The 19,393-nt window shown below is 43.7% G+C and overlaps 1 protein-coding gene across 1 annotated transcript in view; it reads left to right on the top strand.

Moving 5' to 3' along the window:
* Positions 1-8,813: 8,813 nt before the first annotated feature.
* LOC124797965 (peptidylglycine alpha-hydroxylating monooxygenase) overlaps positions 8,814-19,393 on the top strand; it is a 214,192-nt gene continuing 203,612 nt past the window's right edge. Inside the window, exon 1 of the mRNA XM_047261128.1 lies at positions 8,814-9,013. Coding sequence (XP_047117084.1) covers positions 8,888-9,013 — 126 coding nt within the window. The 5' untranslated portion in view covers positions 8,814-8,887. The remainder of the gene's footprint in view (positions 9,014-19,393) is intronic.

A 19,393-nucleotide genomic window follows, 5' to 3' on the forward strand; every position in this document is an offset into this window, starting at 1 on the left:
AATACTTTTCAGGAGGAGTCGGACAACGTGTTACTTCTCCCCATATACATCTCGAATATTGATCACGAGGAGAAAATTGGAAAAATTAGAGCCAATACAGAGATTTACCGACATTCATTCTTCCCACGCACTACTCGCGAGTGGAACAGGGTTGGAGGAATCAGATAGTGGTACCGAAAGCACCCTCCACCACACAACATTATGTGGCTTGCGGCGTGTGATGTAGATGTAGATTACATATTAATACTTCTTATGCCCTGAATTCTACCTTTTTTTTTGCAGTAATGTATACCGAGCGAGTCGGCGCAGAGATGAGCACACTGGACCCGCATTCGGGAGGACGACGGTTCAAACCCGCCTCTGGTCATCACGATTTAAGTTTTCTGTTTTGTCCCTAAATCGCTTCAGGCAAATGGTGGGATGGTTCCTTTTAAAGGGCACGGCCGACCTCCTTCCCTAATCCGATGGGACCGGTTACCTCGGCGTTTGGTCCGCTCCCCCCACGTGAAACAACCAATCGTAATGCATGCAACATCGGAAAAATGATCATTACTTAAAAGTCTTATGTACACAGGGAGCCAAACCTACAACTTTCGCCAACAGAAGCAAATTTTTGCGAGTGCACAACGACAGACACCAGCAATGGAACAGTAATTACAGTTTTTTTCAATCCAAATACAAGTACGACGCCACATTTCTTACAATTGATTTCGTCATATTCCAGCTTCAGATAGTACGAAAACTGTACGTAGTTTCAGAAACCTTGTTATGCTAAAATTAGTAAAAAAATCAAGTAGATAACGGTAATCAAGATTAAGCTGAGCCTTACGACATGGCAGCGCCGTGTAGATGCTGTAGTTACATCACCGAGTTGCGAGTGTTAAAGGAAACGTTCTTCCCAACATAGCTCTAATTATAGAGGCGACACCCACGACGTGTAGTTTTGATTAAACTGTTACAGTAAAATTTCATTTGTGAAATAAAATTACATAAATTACAGATAATGTATTTCTTCCCAATTGTGGGAATAAACGGCAAAATTATTGTAAGCATCTTCAAAATACTGTGCGGAGCAGCCTGGCTCGCGTGGTGACGTCACGGCCTCGCTTCCTCCGGCAGTCTACTGCCCATTGCAAAGCAGTTAGCTGTCAGCCTGTGGGCCGGGCTGAGAGCGCAACGCGGCCTGTCGCACTCCACAGGAGACCCAGCCCGGCCCGTGCGGTGTCGTCACGGCCTCGTTTCGTCCGAGACTACTGAAGCCCAGTGCGAAGCAGTGGGCTGGCAGCCCGTGAGCCTCGTACAGCGCTGCTTCACCATGTCAGAGGAAGAATTCATCGCTTGTCGGCACCCGAGGGAGGCACGGTTTTCTCAACAGTAGGATCGCAAGCCTCATACGAGCAGGGAGAATTCGGTAGCGTGGTGTTCGTGTCACGGCAGGTTCGGTGAAGCGGGCTGATGAGGCTGTGGTCACCGATATCGATGGATTCCGCCGACGACCGACATCGGCCGAAGACGACCGATGTTTTCAAATCAGTACGCCATAACGTGCGCGGTCACACTGTAGACGATACCATCGCCCGAACGTACAGACTTCGGACGATAAACGGTGAAATTCAAATCAGCTTGTTTTCTTCGGTCAAACTGACCAACGTTCTCACCCAAGAAATATAGACTGTGAGAAACTGATAAATTTAAAAGAATGGTTCAAATGGCTCTGAGCACTATGGCACTTAACTGCTGAGGTCATCAGTCCCCTAGAACTTAGAACTACTTAAACCTAACTAACCTAAGGACATCACACACATCCATGCCTGAGGCAGGATTCGAACCTGCGACCGTAGCGGTCACACGGCTCCAGACTGTAGCGCCTAGAACCGCTCGGCCACTCCAGCCGGCCTAATAAATTTAGTCCAAGAAAGAATGAGGTTGTGGCATCCTGAGAATGAAAATATCACACTCGGCATATAGTTCGGAATCTATGGACTGAAATCGCACGTTAACTGGAAACCACAAGTAGGCAAAATCTGTATTGCAAATTTTAGGCGTAAACTATAACGCCAAAAAATAATTTGTTCAGGTCGGAAGGGTAGCGTATCTTATGCTTGTAGTTCCTGTAGTGGATCTTCTTTGGATTGCGGTAGGTTAGCATGCCTGTCTACAATTTATTATTTACTGCCCACTAGCGTTTAAATGCCAATGGGATAGAGATTCTGTTATATGAAGTGGTTTTGTAAATGTGGCGGACGGTATGTATTTCCACCTTTCAGTGCTTTAGGTGTTCGGAGTATCTTATGCTAAACCACAGTCTAACATAACGCTCGCGACATCTCGCCTCGATTTTGTTTCCTACCGCGCCAGCAGCGCCCCAAGCGGCCAGTAACTTAAACTGTGAGTTCGGCGCGATCGTGAAAGCGAATAGTGGTTGTTTATTTTGATTTCTACAATGGTTTTTACAAGCGGGAGCGTTTGTAGCGCAATAAATTGCAGCAACAACAGGAAGGAGACACCACGGCTGTTTTTTTAGGTTTCCTAAGGATCATGTTACTAAACTGTAATGTCGAGATTCACTTGCAAACTACATGTGTATCAATCATTAATGTTTCGTTTTAGGAGCAGAAAATAGCTAGTTAGTATCAGACGAGAAGAGCTTATGAAAAAATACCCAGTTTACCTGTATTATAATATTAGGTTTTGTTCGCTACATTTCGAACAAAACCAGTTCATGAACGCAGACAACAATAAATTCGTGTGGAATGCAGTACCCACCTCAACTGACTATGAAGAGGAAACTGCCAGATTCGATAATCCATCTAAAGTTGTAAAACAGTCCTATGATACAGAAGCAGTCAGTTCAGCTCTCCATGTATCAGTGCCAGATTCGTGTGGATCGTCAACACAGACCTGCTTTGACGATGAAGTGGTTAGATTAAGTGCAGTTGTTCGTGTCTTACAAAAGCGTAATGTTTGGTATGTATTTCATTCACTTCTGTTGTTAGTCACTTAGCTTCTTTCGTGTGATGACACTACTTTGTTAGCACGTTATTCACTGACAGATTGTTTGAAAATTATTCAAATATTTAGTTTTGCATGAAATGTAATGTAATCAGCTCATCATAATGTTTTCAACATATTTCTCCCACTATTCGGCAGTTGCTTGCCCCACTTAGAATAATATAAACATGAAGGTCGTACTTGTGGCAACAGACGACGGCAGTGACAAACACGGTAGGCCTACGGAACGATAAATGAGCTGTCGATCGCTTTTGCATGTAGAGGTACTTGTCTGTGCTTCTTACGTGTGAATCTGTGTGTTTATAATCTTTTGATATCAACGTGGTAAGCTGCAGTTCTATCCGTCTCAAGTGTTTCTACACGAACGTGTTGAAGCTCGCCACTCGATTCACGGTTTTTGCCCATACTTGCGCTTATTTTAGAAACATTTGTAGAAACATGTATGCCTACTAATACCACACAAACGCTTGGAGGCAAGAAAATAACTCAAATATTTCGTAAATTACGCGGGAAATGGATGCAAAACAAACATTATGCTTACGACCCGTCTGACGTTCAGCTTACTCGCCGCTTGAAGCGCTAGTGTCGCTCCATCTGTCAAACTGTAACAACTTTACAGCAGGGAGTGTCGCGACTGTTATATTAGACTGTGTGCTAAACCTTGTGCTTGTCTTTCACACTATAACAGATGACAATCATTGAATGTTAACTGATGTACCTCTTCACAATAAATACGGCGAAACATGGTGTTTGTAACTTGCTTTTCAAGGCCACCCCAAGTCATATAGAGTATGTAACAGATTTCTCCCTTCAATTCATATATTCATAAAACGTGCCTGGTTACTACGATAACTGAGGACAGAGTACACGGTGCTCGCCTGTTATTTTCGAGACAGGACAGAGACTTCTTGGAATGCATCTCGTTCTAAGAGCTTAAAATCTGATCTAATTCGTACATAGAATAGATTCTAACCGAACCTAACCTTCTTGACCCCGCCAAAAACTGACGAAGGAGATCGGACGCACTGTGACCACGCTGTCGGGCGATGTTATCGGGCGAACTATAGCGAAGTGCCGCTGTGAACGCAGCCTAAGAAGTGCGAACAACCATGCGGGTATCCAGATGCCAAAAGCGGCAGATAAGTGACGGTATCGGCCGCCAACGACGATATTATCGCCCCGCAAATTTCAACGACGGAAAGTGCTACCCAACAAGACAGTATCTATAGAGAGGCTACAGCCAGCGTACGTGACACAAGAAGACGACGGCACACTCAACCGCAGGCTCTGAACGTGGTAGAAAGGCGTTGACACCCGATAGTTTTTGAAAACGATGAAAAAGATAATTCACATACGCATCAAGAGGAGGAGGACGAGAAGCCAGCTGATCACGCAGTTTAGGTACTGGTAGAGATGAGGATGCGAGCAGGGAGGAAAGTTGTACCTCGGCGCCGCTACACACCAGTCAACAGCAACCATGTGGACAACAACCAAGACCGCGGGCACCGACCGTCGGAGTGGTTACGCATAACGCGAGACCTCGATCATTGACCAGACTTCACAGGGGGGCGTTCTTCCGAGCTGGACGTCGATTTTATCCTGCGTTTCCAGAGATTCCATGCACACCAGGTTTCCAGGAGAACATTTTATGGCCGGGAAGGGGAAACAGCAGCAAGGTTCTGCAGAGAGTAACTTCATGCCCCACATTCAGAAAGGAGGGACTGGAGAGGGGGGGGGGTTGCTATAGCGACGTATTACAGTGATGTGTGGATGGTCGAGAGTCGACAGTAGTCCAGAGACGGTATTGAGGTGGCCAAGGAGTGAAAACAGCCAACACAGAAAATGCGGTTTCACGAAGGTAGGGTAGCATACGTAATATTCTTGTTTCCAGTGCAGAAAACTCATAAATCCACCTGCCCAAAATTCAAGGAGCGATTTATTACTAAATTGTATTTTGATTTCCCCCCTTGCCATGAACTCCATGAAAACTACTACTTCGGCAGTTCAGAGAACTTCGGAGTATTTTCACGCGCTACCTGTAAGACAGACCAATAGAGAGCCATCGATTTTGGTTTTGTCAATGTAATGGACCTTACTGCTATCGTATCAGAAAAAGCGTCGGGAGGATGAGTGCCGGGGAGGGGAGGGGCAAGAAAATTGTGACGAAAATTGGGTCGCGAATACTAAAAGGTTGAGAAACTGTGTTACAGCGAAATTTCAGGCTTTGTTTGTTTTGTTTGGTATGCATATTCCATAGATCCGTACATGCGAGTGATTCGCCTGGATGTGGAACGTGTCAATACAATTGTACAAATACAATTAATGCTACAGAATAGTAATATAATTCAATGATATACATATTACAAGCTGTCATTAAACTAGTATAGCAATTCTCAATATAACATTATAACTATAACATTAACACTATAACATTAACATAATATTGTATCATCCATCTAATAACTAAGAGACGAAATACATCTATTATTAAGGGAGGGCATTACTTCTGGAAAAGAATTCATCTAACGAGTACAGTGGATGGTCGAGCAGGTATTTTTTTAACATACCTTTGAACAGCGTTTCATTTTCTATTGTACATTTAATATAATTAGGCAATGCATTAAAAGTCTTTATAGCAGCATACTTTACTCCCTTCTGTACAAGTGTTAAATTTTTTAGTTCAACATGTAGATCATCTTTACCTCTAGTATTGTAGTTATGGTATGAACAATTTGTTTCATACTGAGCATAGTCTTTATTAACTACATTCATCAGAGAGTATATGTACTGACATGTTGTGGTCAGAATACCTAACTGTATAAAAAGTTTTCTTCATGAGGTTCGTGGAGGAACCCCACACATGATTCTGACTGCTCTCTTCTGAGCAGTTAAGATTTTTTTTGAGGCTGGTGAATTACCCCAGAATATTATTCCGTAACTCATTAATGAGTGAAAGTACCCAAAGTAAGACGATTTTAAAATGTTGATGTCCCCAAAATGAGTAATTATTCTTAGAGCAAAAGTTGCTGATGAAAGCCTTTTTAGAGTAAGGGACACATGCTGTTCCCAGTTGAGCCTACTGTCAATGTGAACCCCCAGGAATTTAGTGGATTGCACCTGTTCTAGTTCCTGGTTGTCATGAGCAATTACTATACTTTCTAGAGTTTTATTTTTGTGTGGAACTGTATAAAATTAGTTTTTTTTTAATATTAACTGAAAGAGAATTAATTGAAAACCAAGCTGTAACTTCTCTGAGTATATCATTAACATCAGTCTCCAGATCAGCAGTAGACTGACCATCAACGACAATGCTTGTATCATCAGCAAACATTGTGAATTCACAATTTTTACTAATGGACAGGGGTAAATCATTAACATATATTAAAAACAGCAAGGGTCCAAGGACAGATCCCTGGGGAACTCCATGCTGAATTTTGCCCCATCCAGAATCCACTAGATTAGGAGATCCTTTGTTGCAGCCATGTAGAACCACCTTTTGTTTCCTGTCTTGAAGATATGATTTTAGCCAGTTACCTATAGGCCCTTTGATTCCGTAATGATAGGCCTTCTCCAAGAGTATCTTGTGGTTTACACAATCAAAGGCCTTGGAAATATCACAGAAGACACCAACTGGTGACTTCTTACTATTAATAGACTCCAAGACATCATTTGTGAGTGAATATATGGCACGCTCTGTGGAAACCCATTTTTGAAAACCAAACTGTCTGTGGTTAATAATATTAAGTTTATCAAGATGTGCCGCAATCCTGTTATACACTGCCTTTTCAAGAACCTTTGAAAATGTTGTTAAGAGAGAGACAGGACGATAATTGTTTACATCTGTACATCGCCAGACTTGAAAAGAGGTCTCAGAATGGCATATTTCATTCTCTCTGGAACAACTCCCTCATAAAGAGACGTGTTGCAAATGTGAGCAAGTACTACACTTACATCATTACTGCAGGCTTTCAACAGTTTATTAGAGATGTTATCTATACCTGAAGATCCTTTACTTTTCAATGAGTGAATTATTTTTTTTATTTCATGAACAGTTATGGGTGTTACATTTATATTATTAAAACATTGTGGGAGGTTAAGTTTCAGAATATCTAAAGCTTCTCTTAGGTCACCACTGCAACCTATTTGAGAGGTAACACTTAGAAAGTGGTTGTTAAATGCGTCTGCTATCTGTTTACTATCAATTATTTCCAAATCGTTAATTTTTAGGACAGCAGATTTTTCATTGTCAGATGGTGCAGTACCTGTTTCCCTCTTTATTACATTCCAAATCGTTCTGATTTTATTGTTTGAACAGTTAATTTCAGATTGCATGCACATACTTTTAGATTTTTTAATGACTTTAGTTAAGATTTTTCAGTATGTCCTATAATATTTCATCTGCAGGGGATTATTGGATTGTCTAGATATTATATATAGTTCCCTTTTTCTCTGGCATGATATTTTTATGCCCTTGGTGAGCCATGGTTTTTTGCTTGATTGCCTGTTCTGTAGTCTACAGACCTTTTTTGGAAAGACATTTTCAAATATACCTGATAATTCATCAGTAAATAAATTATATTTTGTATTAACATCATTTGCAAGATAAACATACCTCCAGTCAGTCTCCCGAATGCATAATTTGAATTTTTGGATCTTTTCCTCATTCATGTTTCTAATGGTTTTCCACTGTGCACTAGCTTTGTTCTGATTTGTATTAAAGTTGTCAATTGTAAGTATTTGCCCATCATGATCAGAGAGTCCATTTATGACTTTTTCAACTTTGATGTGATTAGTTTTACTCATATCTACAAAGATATTGTCTATTAGAGTGCTGGAAGTGGCAGTAGTTCTTGTGGGAAAACTGACAGTGGAGACAAGGTTGTAGGTATGCATTAAATTTGCAAACTCTGTCTTAGAAGATGAGCTTCCTAGGAAATCTATATTAAAATCTCCAGTCACTATAATGTCCCTATTTTTTCTTGTGAGATACAATAGCACAGAATCTAATTGTTTCATGAATACTTTAAAATTACCAGATGGAGCCCTGTATACTGCTACGATTACCAGTTTCTTGTTACCTTCTACTATTTCTGTGACACATACCTCAAAGTCTTTCTCTACACAATATTTCTCTACATCTATTGTATTAAAGGACAGGCTGTTTTTCACATAAATAACTGCCCCACCTTTGCACATATGCTTTCTACAAAATAAGGTAGCTAAAACATAGTTTGGTATATTGAGCATTTCAATGCCAAAAGTGATATGGTGTTCTGTCAGACAGAGAATATGAGCACAATTTGCGCCTGTTGGTTCATCAATATTTACAATAAATTGGTCTAACTTACAGAGCAGGCTTTGAATATTTTGGTGAAAAATTTTGAGCTCATTTTTAATTACATGATTAGTTGTGGTGCTACCATTGCTGGGACTGAGTTTTATTTCTTTTGACATACCAGTATTACAGGAACAGTTTTCTGCAGGGAAGAGGGAGCTGTTGTGCTGATAACACCCACATTTGTTGTTATTAACTACATTACTTACATTCTGATATCTGTAGCCTGAAAACTGCCTTAGGTAACACGCTGTAATAAAACGTCGTTCAGCAGACACATGTGATAGATTCGATCGTCATCGCCAGGTGCTACGGTGGGCCGTCATTATTACAGTGGTTGTCATCAGCGTCAGGTGCAATCAATACATCTTCGTGCGCGCCGCTCGCTGCCGTTCGGGCTGGTGCAAACGAAATCCGCTAGATGGCAGGACGGGCAAGTGGCCGCGGTGATGCCGCCAGCGTCGTTTCTTCAGTCGGCCGCTCAATGCGAAGCTGTGAAGTGGGAGACGGGGGTGTAGGCGCTGTTAAGACGAGCGCAACATGTCGAAACGAGGGCTGCCTATGGTCCTTGTGGCCTACCTTCTTGGCGTTCTTACCACCAGACATGCTGCCGGCTATAAAGTCGAGAAGTATCCTCTCCTAATGCCGAACGTCTCGCCGAAAACGGTAAGTGTACACTACAGTGCTTGTGGTGGGGGAAGTCCGTTGACAGCTGTTTCCCACCTGCCAGGTGGTAAGAGGCGAAGAGGGAGAGTCTATTCGCTTGAGTGCTCTTTCAGGTATTCAGGAACTCAGTGCAGCAAATTGTTAAAATGCAGAATACCGGGAACGCTTACCATATGTCGCCAAAACGAGGGTAACATTTCAGTTCACTCGCCCCAGTGTTTTTGAAGCGATACAGCAAATGACTGGAACTAAATCATACATTCATCACTGCGCTTGTGGAACACATGCAGATCATCATTGCTGTTATCTCGTACGCGTTGACATTACAGATTTAAGTGTGGAGCATTGGCGTTTCAAACTCATGTTGTTACTCCACTTTCAAAGTTGAGAACTTGTTAGCTGGAATTTTCGAAATCTGCCACTTCCAAGAACCACTCGTCTCATTGCAGGATTAGACTGCAAAGACCCTTTGGAACTTTATAGTGGGGTGCTTGCTGACAACGCTCCTATCTCTGCGAGCGGAACTGGAAGCCTTTCACTAATGACATAATTGCAACAGACTTCTGCTGTCGGCATGGAGCTATACTTTGAGAGTCTGTCCAGCATTCAGACGCCTGAATGTGAGCGTGAACAAACAGTTCAAACCTGTTAATTCATCGGACCGCGGAGGATAAACACACTTTATTTATCAGACCTTTTCTCGTAGCGCAACTAATGTTAAGCCGCTAAATGTTCCCAACTACCAACACGCCGTTAACTCATTTGTCGTCTTCAGAGTCTAGTATCACCTGGTTAGTGTAGAAAACGTCTTCGGGTGCGATGTTCACGTTTGACACAGAAGTACACACAGATGTAAATGTAACTGTTGAAGAGTTAGATCAAAATGTTTTCTCCCAACTCCAGATGTATCAGATACCGAACTGGGTGGCCAGTGGTTAAGGTATGAAGCGCTTATTTCATATCTTTCTTCAGCCATTCAGATTAAAGTTTTCGAAATAGGTGTGGGTGAACGGCGGGATGATTCCTTTAAATAGGACGCAACCGTTTTCCCGCCCTATCATTAAGCAGGGGAGGTAATACACCGCTTTGATAAACATGATGCTGAAAGGAGGCTGAACTGTGTATCTTCTTTTCCTTTAACGAAAGTAACTGCCGTGCTCGGTTACTAGACGCCGACAAACAGCCCATTACTGTTTTTAGTCAGGTCATATAGACAAAGTCTCCATTGTCTGACTTTGGCCTTTCAAAGTACCATTGACCATATGGTGCCGCTGCAGCTACAACTGAGAGCTAATTCCGAAGCAACATACATTCTTGATACATTTGCAGGGGTCAACGGTATCTTCCAAAGACCAAAGCTTACAATAACATGTGTTTTGATAATTTGAAACTCAAGCGCAGCTTCCAAAATATGGTTGTAGAGTAGACTAAGATTCCTGTAGTATTTCACTAGGCACTATTCAATGAAAAAGTGAAATGTATATTTTCATCACCGATTTAATATAAATCACAATTTTGCTACGGATTCGAACAGTACTGCCACGCACTGGACGATCACAGGTAATAGAGGTCGCAAGAACTGCCAGTTGGCATTATTCAGCTGCAGAGGTCTTCGCTAGTGGAGGAAGCCGCCTAGGGTGCATATTCATCTTCAAAAAAATTTCTGCATAGCAACTTTGCTTGCTGTTGAAATTCAGTTTTGTGTTAATTTGCATGTAGACGAATCATATGTTACTTAGTTTTTGCTTATCGGTGTCCATTTCAAACTCTTTTCGTACCCATGAAAGGCATTCTTTGTCGCTTTACGAACCGGTGAGACTGAGGATATGGAGCTGCTGTTTCTTCTCGGCACCCATATGAATTGGGGCGCACACGTTCTGTGTGAAGGGAAGTTGCAAAACAGGGGAAGCGCTTTACCATCTGAGCTATCCGAGGACAATTAACGGAACAGTTGAAAGCTCAATCTACCAATAATCTGCATCTACATATATACTCCGCAAGCCACCAAGCGGTGTGTGGCGGACGGCACAATTCGCGCCAAAGTCGTGTTTCCCCCCGTCTGTTCCACTCGCGGATCGCGCGAGGGAGTTGACTGTCTGAACGCCTCAGTACGAGATCATCGCGCGATTTTAAAGTTGGTGGTCATCCTCGGCGAAGATCGCATTTCGGAATTTAGTGAGCACCCCCTTCCGTTTAGCGCGCCGTCTATCTGCAAGTGTGTCGCACTTCAAACTTTCTATGTGATTTGTAACGCTCTCGCGATGGCTAAACGTACCAGTCACGAATCTTGCCGCTCTTCTTTGGACCTTCTCAATCTCTTGAATCAGACCCAACTGGTAAGGTTCCATACAGACGGACAATACCCTAAGACATGACGAACTAACGTATTGTAATACTCACCATATTGTCCAAGCTGCACAAATGCTGTTGCATGGCATACCAGAGGAGCATGTATGGCAAAAGAAACCGCCCAGAGAAAGTTTTGTACCACGTACATGAACTACATACTTTGCGAGTTTTTATAAATCTTTTTCAGTACTCATTTGACTACAACAAATCAGTAGCTAGGGTTACCTGTGGAATTCAGGGAAAAGTAAATCTGCTTTCTCAGTGTGAATCGGTACAGCTTGCTGTGTCCCAGGGCGTGAACGAGATACTGCGGCTTGAGTACGCTGGTCGATCTATTAACATGCCTGGAAGGGTAATTCAAAGCTTGGAGCTTGCACGCATTGTCACTTTGTGCCGACCAGGACTGTCGGGACGGGAAGCTGCCTGCCGAACTGTCTTGTTTGAAACAGTCTGCTGCTATCTTGAGCCTCGTAGTAGTTGCCTATGGTCAACACCAACTGTCTGCCGCCAACTACGAATTATGGCGCCTAGGTTTCCCAGGTAGAATTCAACAGAACTGTGTCTTTCCTTCCAGGTGGCAACTGAGATGACATCATCGAACAACACAGTACCCAACAATATCTACGCGATGCTAACGTGTTGATACTGGTGTTAGTAAAGGCCCCCTACAAACGCACCAACCGAACGACAAACTGGACGTCTGAAGCACCTTCACCAGCCGACCGACCAACTTACGTTGTTGGGATGTCGGTCGGGTAGGACCACCCGACCCCGACAGCCGACCCACCAACTCCACTAGACCTCTGACCACACCTTACCCAACAAATTGAGCTGTGTGTAGCGCCTTCGTGCCAACCTCCCGACCAAAGTTCGTCTTATGTCAATGCGCGCAGGATTGAATGCCATTTTAATATACACGGCTGGAGATATTTATAGCCTGGTCTAAACGTAACGTTTTGTCGTTAGTCTTGCATGATCTTGTAAGACTGACACAAACCGCGCAGCTAAACCATTCAAACTTCCGCTCAGTTTTTGCTTAGTCGTTCCGAAATCATCATGGAGAAAACACTGCTAGTGATGACAGCTGCACTGTGTGTTCTTAAACTGAACAAGAAGAGAAAGTCTGTACCTCATTCACGATGGTTCCGAGATTCGTTATTGAAAAGAGACATTCTCCCACGTGAATTTTCTCCGAGAAGTGCGGAAGGTACACGAACGCGCAATTACTTACGTAGGGACATAGAAACATACTGTAAACCGTTAATATTGGATCCTGCCCACTCGCATAATATAGGGTGTCTAGGAAGCTGTTTTCTCGGATAGCTAGATAACAAATCAAGCAAATCATATTAATGGAATTTATTACAGTAAATTGAATTGACAATGACGGCCCCTGTGGCCGAGCGGTTCTAGGCGCTTCAGTGCGGAACCGCGCTGCTGCTACGGTCGCATGTTCGAATCCTGCCTCGCGCATGGATGTGTGTGATGTCCTTAGGTTAGTTAGGTTTAAGTAGTTCTAAGTTTAGGGGACTGATGACCTCCATAGTGCTTAGAGCCATTTGAATTGACAATACTTAACTTTGTCTTTTTACAAAGAGGAGTCGCAAGCAATTGGCGACATGCAAATAATCAAAGTCCTTCGATGCGTACAGTTTCCATGCAAGCAATTAATACAGATCACAAGTCACGTGTAAATCGTTTGGATCACGGCTCGTCTTCTAGTGCGGCCGAGGTTAGCTGGAGCGGCGCTAATATTCTCTTCGTATAGGGACCACTCCTGTCGTGGTGTCGTCCTAGTCAGCGTACTATTGGCTGACGTCGTCTCACAGCCTTCTCTGCTGTTACGTTCTTGATCTTCGTGACGGCGCTTGGCGCTTGTCGTTACGCCGGAACAAGAAAATGGTTCAAATGGGTCTAAGCACTATGGGACTTAACATCTGAGGTCATCAGTCCCCTGAGGCAGGATTCGAACCTGCGACCGTAGCAGCAGCGCGGTTCCGGACTGAACCACCTAGAACCGCTTGGCCACAACGGCCGGCTTACGCCGGAGCAGTTAGCGCTTGTAACCCCAGAGATTCAAAAGGAAGACAGTGTCATGAGGGCGTCTATCAGCTCCCACGAGAGACCCACAACAACGCTTAGGTTTTTAGCGACTGGCAGGAACTGTAAGGACCTGAAATTTACAACTATAATTTCTAAACTAGCTTTGAGCCGCATCATGCCGGAAGCCCGTGTAGCTATACCTCTTGTCTGTTGTACAATCAAGTATTCGATAAAAATATTCCAAAATTTAAAGACGTGTGTACTGCCATTCGACTTTCTCTTATGGTGAAACAAATCGATTGGTAAATTCATATCGCACTTTCGTGGTTGGTGACGCCAATTATATGTGTTTAGGAGTTCCAGTTGTATATTTGTTTCTGCCTTATCGTTGACACACAGTAGACTGGCAGCGGAGCTAGGTTTGAGCGATAAGACTGACGTGCCACGATATGTACAGCCTTGTCGGTAGTCTTCTACGTATACGAAGCCCCAGCCCATCAGTCTTTCAGACTTCATTCAGTTCATATAAGACTCTCAAACTTCCGTCGATTCGTAACGTTTTATTTGACAAATCTGGCACGATCACGCAGGACTGACGACAAAACGGTGCGCGAGGACCAGGCTTGAAAGTTGCAGACGTATATGGGACACGTCGTGCGAGGAGTATGGTACAGAGGTGCAAGAAACGAAGCATGTGTTTTATTTTTTGACGAATCCATGAAGGTTTCATGTGGCATATAGAGTAAAAGAAACATTTTTATGAATAAAAGCCCGTCGCCAAACCTTATTTCGGTTTTTGGGTTTTATTTCCGATACTTATCGGAAATGAAAGATAAAACTCGAAATAGACAGATTAGAAATCCTTCGTTACAGCAAAGATATAGGATTATACCGTTGCCGTCTGTCTGTTGTAGAATTAAGGAACATATTTTATGCTCAAGTATTATAACGTTTTTGAAGAACGAAAACCTCTTCTATCAAAATAAACATAGATTACGCAACCAGAGTTTTACGAAATTCAGCTTGCTCTGTTCCTCCACGAAATCCATAGCGCGGTAGACAACGGCGCTTAGGTTGAAATGCATTTCACACCGTCCCGCCGTTTAGTGGAAAAATACGAACACGCCGAGTACAGGACGTGATTTGCGACTAGGTTCAATACTTCCTAACAGATAGAATTAAACATGTCGCTGTGAACGGAACAAAAACGAAGTATGTAATTTCCTTCGTACTCCAAGGAAGCGTGATAAGACTGTTACTGCTTACAATGTATACAGGGTGGTCCATTGATCGTGAACGGGCCAAATATCTCAGGAAATAAGCCTCAAACGAAAAAACTACAAAGAACGAAACACGTCTAGCTTGAAGGGAGAAACCAGATGGCGCTATGATTGGACCGCTAGATGGCGCTGCCATAGGTCAAACGGATATAAATTGCGTTTTTTAAAGTACGAACCCCCATTTTTTATTACATATTCGTGTAGTACGTAAAGAAATATGAATGTTTTAGTTGGACCACTTTTTTCGTTTTGTGATAGATGGCGCTGTAATAGTCACAAACATATGGCTCACAATTTTAGACGAACAGTTGGTAACAGGTAGGTTTTTTAAATTAAAATACAGAACGTAGGTACGTATGAACATTTTATTTCGGTTGTTCCAATGTGATACATGTACCTTTGCGAACTTATCATTTCTGAGAACGCATGCTGTTACAGCGTGATTACCTGTAAATACCACATTAATGCAATAACTGCTCAAAATGATGTCCGTCAACCTCAAAGCATTTGGCAATACGAGTAACGACATTCCTCTCAACAGCGAGTAGTTCGCCTTCCGTAATGTTCGCACATGCGTTTAAAATGCGCTGACGCATGTTGTCAGGCGTTATCGGTGGATCACGATGGCAAATATCCTTCAACTTTCCCCACAGAAAGAAATCCGGGGACGTCAGACGTCAGATCCAGTGAACGTGCGGGCCAATCCACCTGTCATGAAATATGCAATTCAATACCGCTTCAACCGCACGCGAGGTATGTGCCGGACAAAATCGTTCAAATGGCTCTGAACACTATGGGACTCAACTGCGGAGGTCATCAGTCCCCTAGAACGTAGAACTACTTAAACCTAACTAACCTAAGGACATCACACACATCCATGCCCGAGGCAGCATTCGAACCTGCAGCCGTAGCGGTCGCGCGGTTCCAGACTGTAGCACCTAGAACCGCTCGGCCACCCCGGCCCGCACCTACAGAGAACTGATGAATAATGCAGGGACGGGCATTGGATCTTGAACGTAAATAAATGTAACATATTGCACATACATAGAGGAAATCTACTACTGCGTAACTACGCTATTGATGACAAATTGCTGCTAACAGTATCTACCGTAAAATATCGAGGGGTAAGTATCCAGTGCGACCCTAAGTCGAATGGCCACATTAAGACAAATAGCAGCAAAAGCGTATGCCAGACTGTGATTCATAGGAAGAATGTTAAGGAAATGTACCTCACCCTCTACGAGGTGGTTTACAAGGCGCTTGTTCGAACGATTCTCGATTATTGTTCATCGATATGGGATCCTTACCTCGTAGGACGGACAGAAGAGGTGAAGACTCGACGAAGTCCGGTACGTTTCGACGTGTGTCGTTTAGTCGGCGCGAGAGTGTTACACAGATGCTCGACAAACTCCAGTTCCAGACGCTGCAAGAGGCGCTGTGGATTACAGGGAAACCTCCTATTCAGATTTCGAGAAAATACTTTCCGGGAATTGGCGGGCAACTGATTATTTCCTCCCACATATGTCTTGCGAAATGACCACAACGAGAAAGGACATCATCTTTACGCCAATGACTGTTATAAGTTTTTATTACACTATTGCAATTTCGGCCTTAGGCCATTATCAAGTGCTGATATTATGGCTTTAAGCCATATCAACGTTATGTAAGCTGACATGTCTTAAAGCCATAACATCAGCACTTGATAATGGCGTCCGCAGCTCGTGGTCTCGCGGTCGCATTCTCGCTTCCAGAGCACAGGGTCCCGGGTTCGATTCCCGGAGGGATCAGGGATTTTCACCTTCCTCGAGATGACTGGGTGTCTGTGTCGTCCTCATCATTTCATCATCCTTCATGAAAATGGCGAGATTGGACTGAGCAATGGTTGGGTAGTTGTATGGGGGCTGATAACCGCGTAGTTGAGCGTCTCACAAACCAAACATCATCATCATCACTGATAATTGCCTAAGGCCGAAATTGTAATAGTGTAATAAAAACTTACAGCAGTCACTGGCGTAAAGATGATGTCCTTCAAAAAAAATTTTATGACTGTGAATCCCAACTACAACAAGTGTACACAACGAGAAAATTGGAGAAATTTGAACTAATATCGAAGCTTACCATCTGTCATTCTGTCCATGTGCTCTTTGGGAGTGGAACATGGAAGGGGGGATCAGTCAGTGGTGCCATAAGTACCCTCGACCACTAGACGCCAGGTGGCTTGCAGAATATTGATGTAAATGCTAAATTACATTGCGCGCGCGCGGTCCGAACTTGAAATGACCCTTCGAGCCAGGCTGACAATCTGAACAGCACTGAGAAAACATGTTTTGCCTGCGGTCAAACAGTACCAGAGAAAGACGTTACGCATCTCATGAGGTTCGTCGAAAAAGTTGTGAGCAGTATGTCAAGGAGTTCAGTTAAACGTACACTGTCACAGAGAGACCTTTTCGTTATGGAATCAGTACCCAGGTTGAGACGAGAGATTTCCCTGCCATCTTTTCTGGATTTCAAGACCAGCAAAGTATAACTGAAAGCCTCCGTGGAGCTTAGCGAAATAAGTGAGGAACTATAGCAGATGCATCATAATTTTTTACATGTCGCCTCCACTAGCATTATCACTTCTGACTTTCAGACAAGAGCTGTTTTAAAGAAACGCTAGCATGAATTGCAAATGAAGGAAATCCGGTTGAAAAGAGTGTCTTCGCATGATTCTTCGTGTGTGCCATCTCAAAGACTGTGTCGCCTTCTTATCACCTGCTGATGTATTTCGCTCGAATCGTACCTTCCTGCTCTTTATTTTTCGACAGGATAGCGGTTTAATATACCGGGTAGTTATACACTACTGGCCATTAAAATTGCTACACCACGTAGATGACGTGCTACAGACGCGAAATTTAATCGTCAGCGAGAAGATGCTGTGATATGCAAATAATTAGCTTTTCAGAGCATTCACGTAAGGTTGGCGCCGGTGGCGTCCCCTACAACGTGCTGACATGAGGAAAGTTTCCAACCGATTTCTCATACACAAACAGCAGTTGACCGGCGTTGCATAGTGAAACGTTGTTGTGATGCCTCGTGTAAGGAGGAGAAAAGCGTACCATCACGTTTCCGACTTTGATAAAGGTCGTATTGTAGCCTAGCGCGATTGCGGTTTATCGTATCACGACATTGCTGCTCGCGTTGGTCGAGATCCAATGACTGTTAGCAGAATATGGAATCGGTGGGTTCAGGAGGGTAATACGGAACGCCGTGCTGGATCCCAACGGCCTCGTATCACTAGCAATCGAGATGACAGGCATCTTAGCCTGCATGGCTGTGCAAATGGTTCAAATGGCTCTGAGCACTATGGGACTCAACATCTGAGGTCATCAGTCCCCTAGAACTCAGAACTACTTAAACCTAACTAACCTAAGGACATCACATACATCCATGCCCGAGGCAGGATTCGAACCTGCGATGCATGGCTGTAACGGACCGTGCAGCCACGTCTCGATCCCTGAGTCAACAGATGTAGACGTTTGCAAGATAACAACCATCTGCACGAACAGTTCGACGACGTTTGCAGCAGCACGGACTATCAGCCCGGAGACCATGGCTGCGGTTACCCTGGCCGCTGCATCACAGACAGGAGCGCCTGCGATGGTGTACTCAACGACGAACCTGGGTGCACGAATGGCAAAACTCCATTTTTTGTCGGATGTATCCAGGTTCTGTTTACAGCATCATGATGGTAACATCCGTGTTTGACGACATCACGGTGAACGCACATTGGAAGCATGTATTCGTCATCGCCATACTGGCGTATCACCCGGCGTGATGGTATGGGGTGCCACTGGTTACACGTCTCGGTCACCTCTTGTTCGCGTTGACGGCGCTTTGAACAGTGGACATTACATTTCAGATGTGTTACGACCCGTGGCTGTACCCTTGATTCGATCCCTGCGAAACCCTACATTTCAGCACGATAATGAATGACCACATGTTGCAGGTCCTGTACGGGCCTTTCTGGATACAGAAAATGTTCGACTGCTGCCCTGGCCAGCACATTCTCCAGATCTCTCACCAATGGAAAACATCTGGTCAATGGTGGCCGAGCAACTGGCTCGTCGCAATACGCCAGTCACTACTCTTGATGAACTGTGGTATCGTGTTGAAGCTGCATGGGCAGCTGTACCTGTACACTCCATCCAAGCTCTGATTGACTCAATGCCCAGGCGTATCAAGGCCATTATTACGGCCAGAGGTGGTTGTTCTGGGTACTGATTTCTCAGGATCTATGCACCCAAATTGCGTGAAAATGTAATCACATGTCAGTTCTAATATAATATATTTGTCCAATGAATATCCGTTTATCATCTGCATTTCTTCTTGGTGTAGCTATTTTAAAGGCCAGTAGTATAGTTAAACATTTCCTATTTAATACGTTGCAACACGGAAACTAATCACCGTACGAGGACCAAACGTGTTAGCATTGATGTCAAGGACAAGGAGAAGAGAAATAATGCAGAATCAATTCAATTGAAACAATTTTAATGTGCTGCTACAGTACATCATACCGTTACATACCGATACCATTACTGCTACAAAAAGGGGCGCAGTGTGGCGCTCATCAGTGTCCAGAAGAGTCTGAAAGCGCAGGATTGCATTCTGCACAGCAGAACGAAGCATGTCAGTAGGTATACTGGTTACCTCTCTCGATACGCTGCGC

This window comes from Schistocerca piceifrons, chromosome 5 (assembly GCF_021461385.2).
Source record: "Schistocerca piceifrons isolate TAMUIC-IGC-003096 chromosome 5, iqSchPice1.1, whole genome shotgun sequence".
NCBI lineage: Eukaryota > Metazoa > Arthropoda > Insecta > Orthoptera > Acrididae > Schistocerca > Schistocerca piceifrons.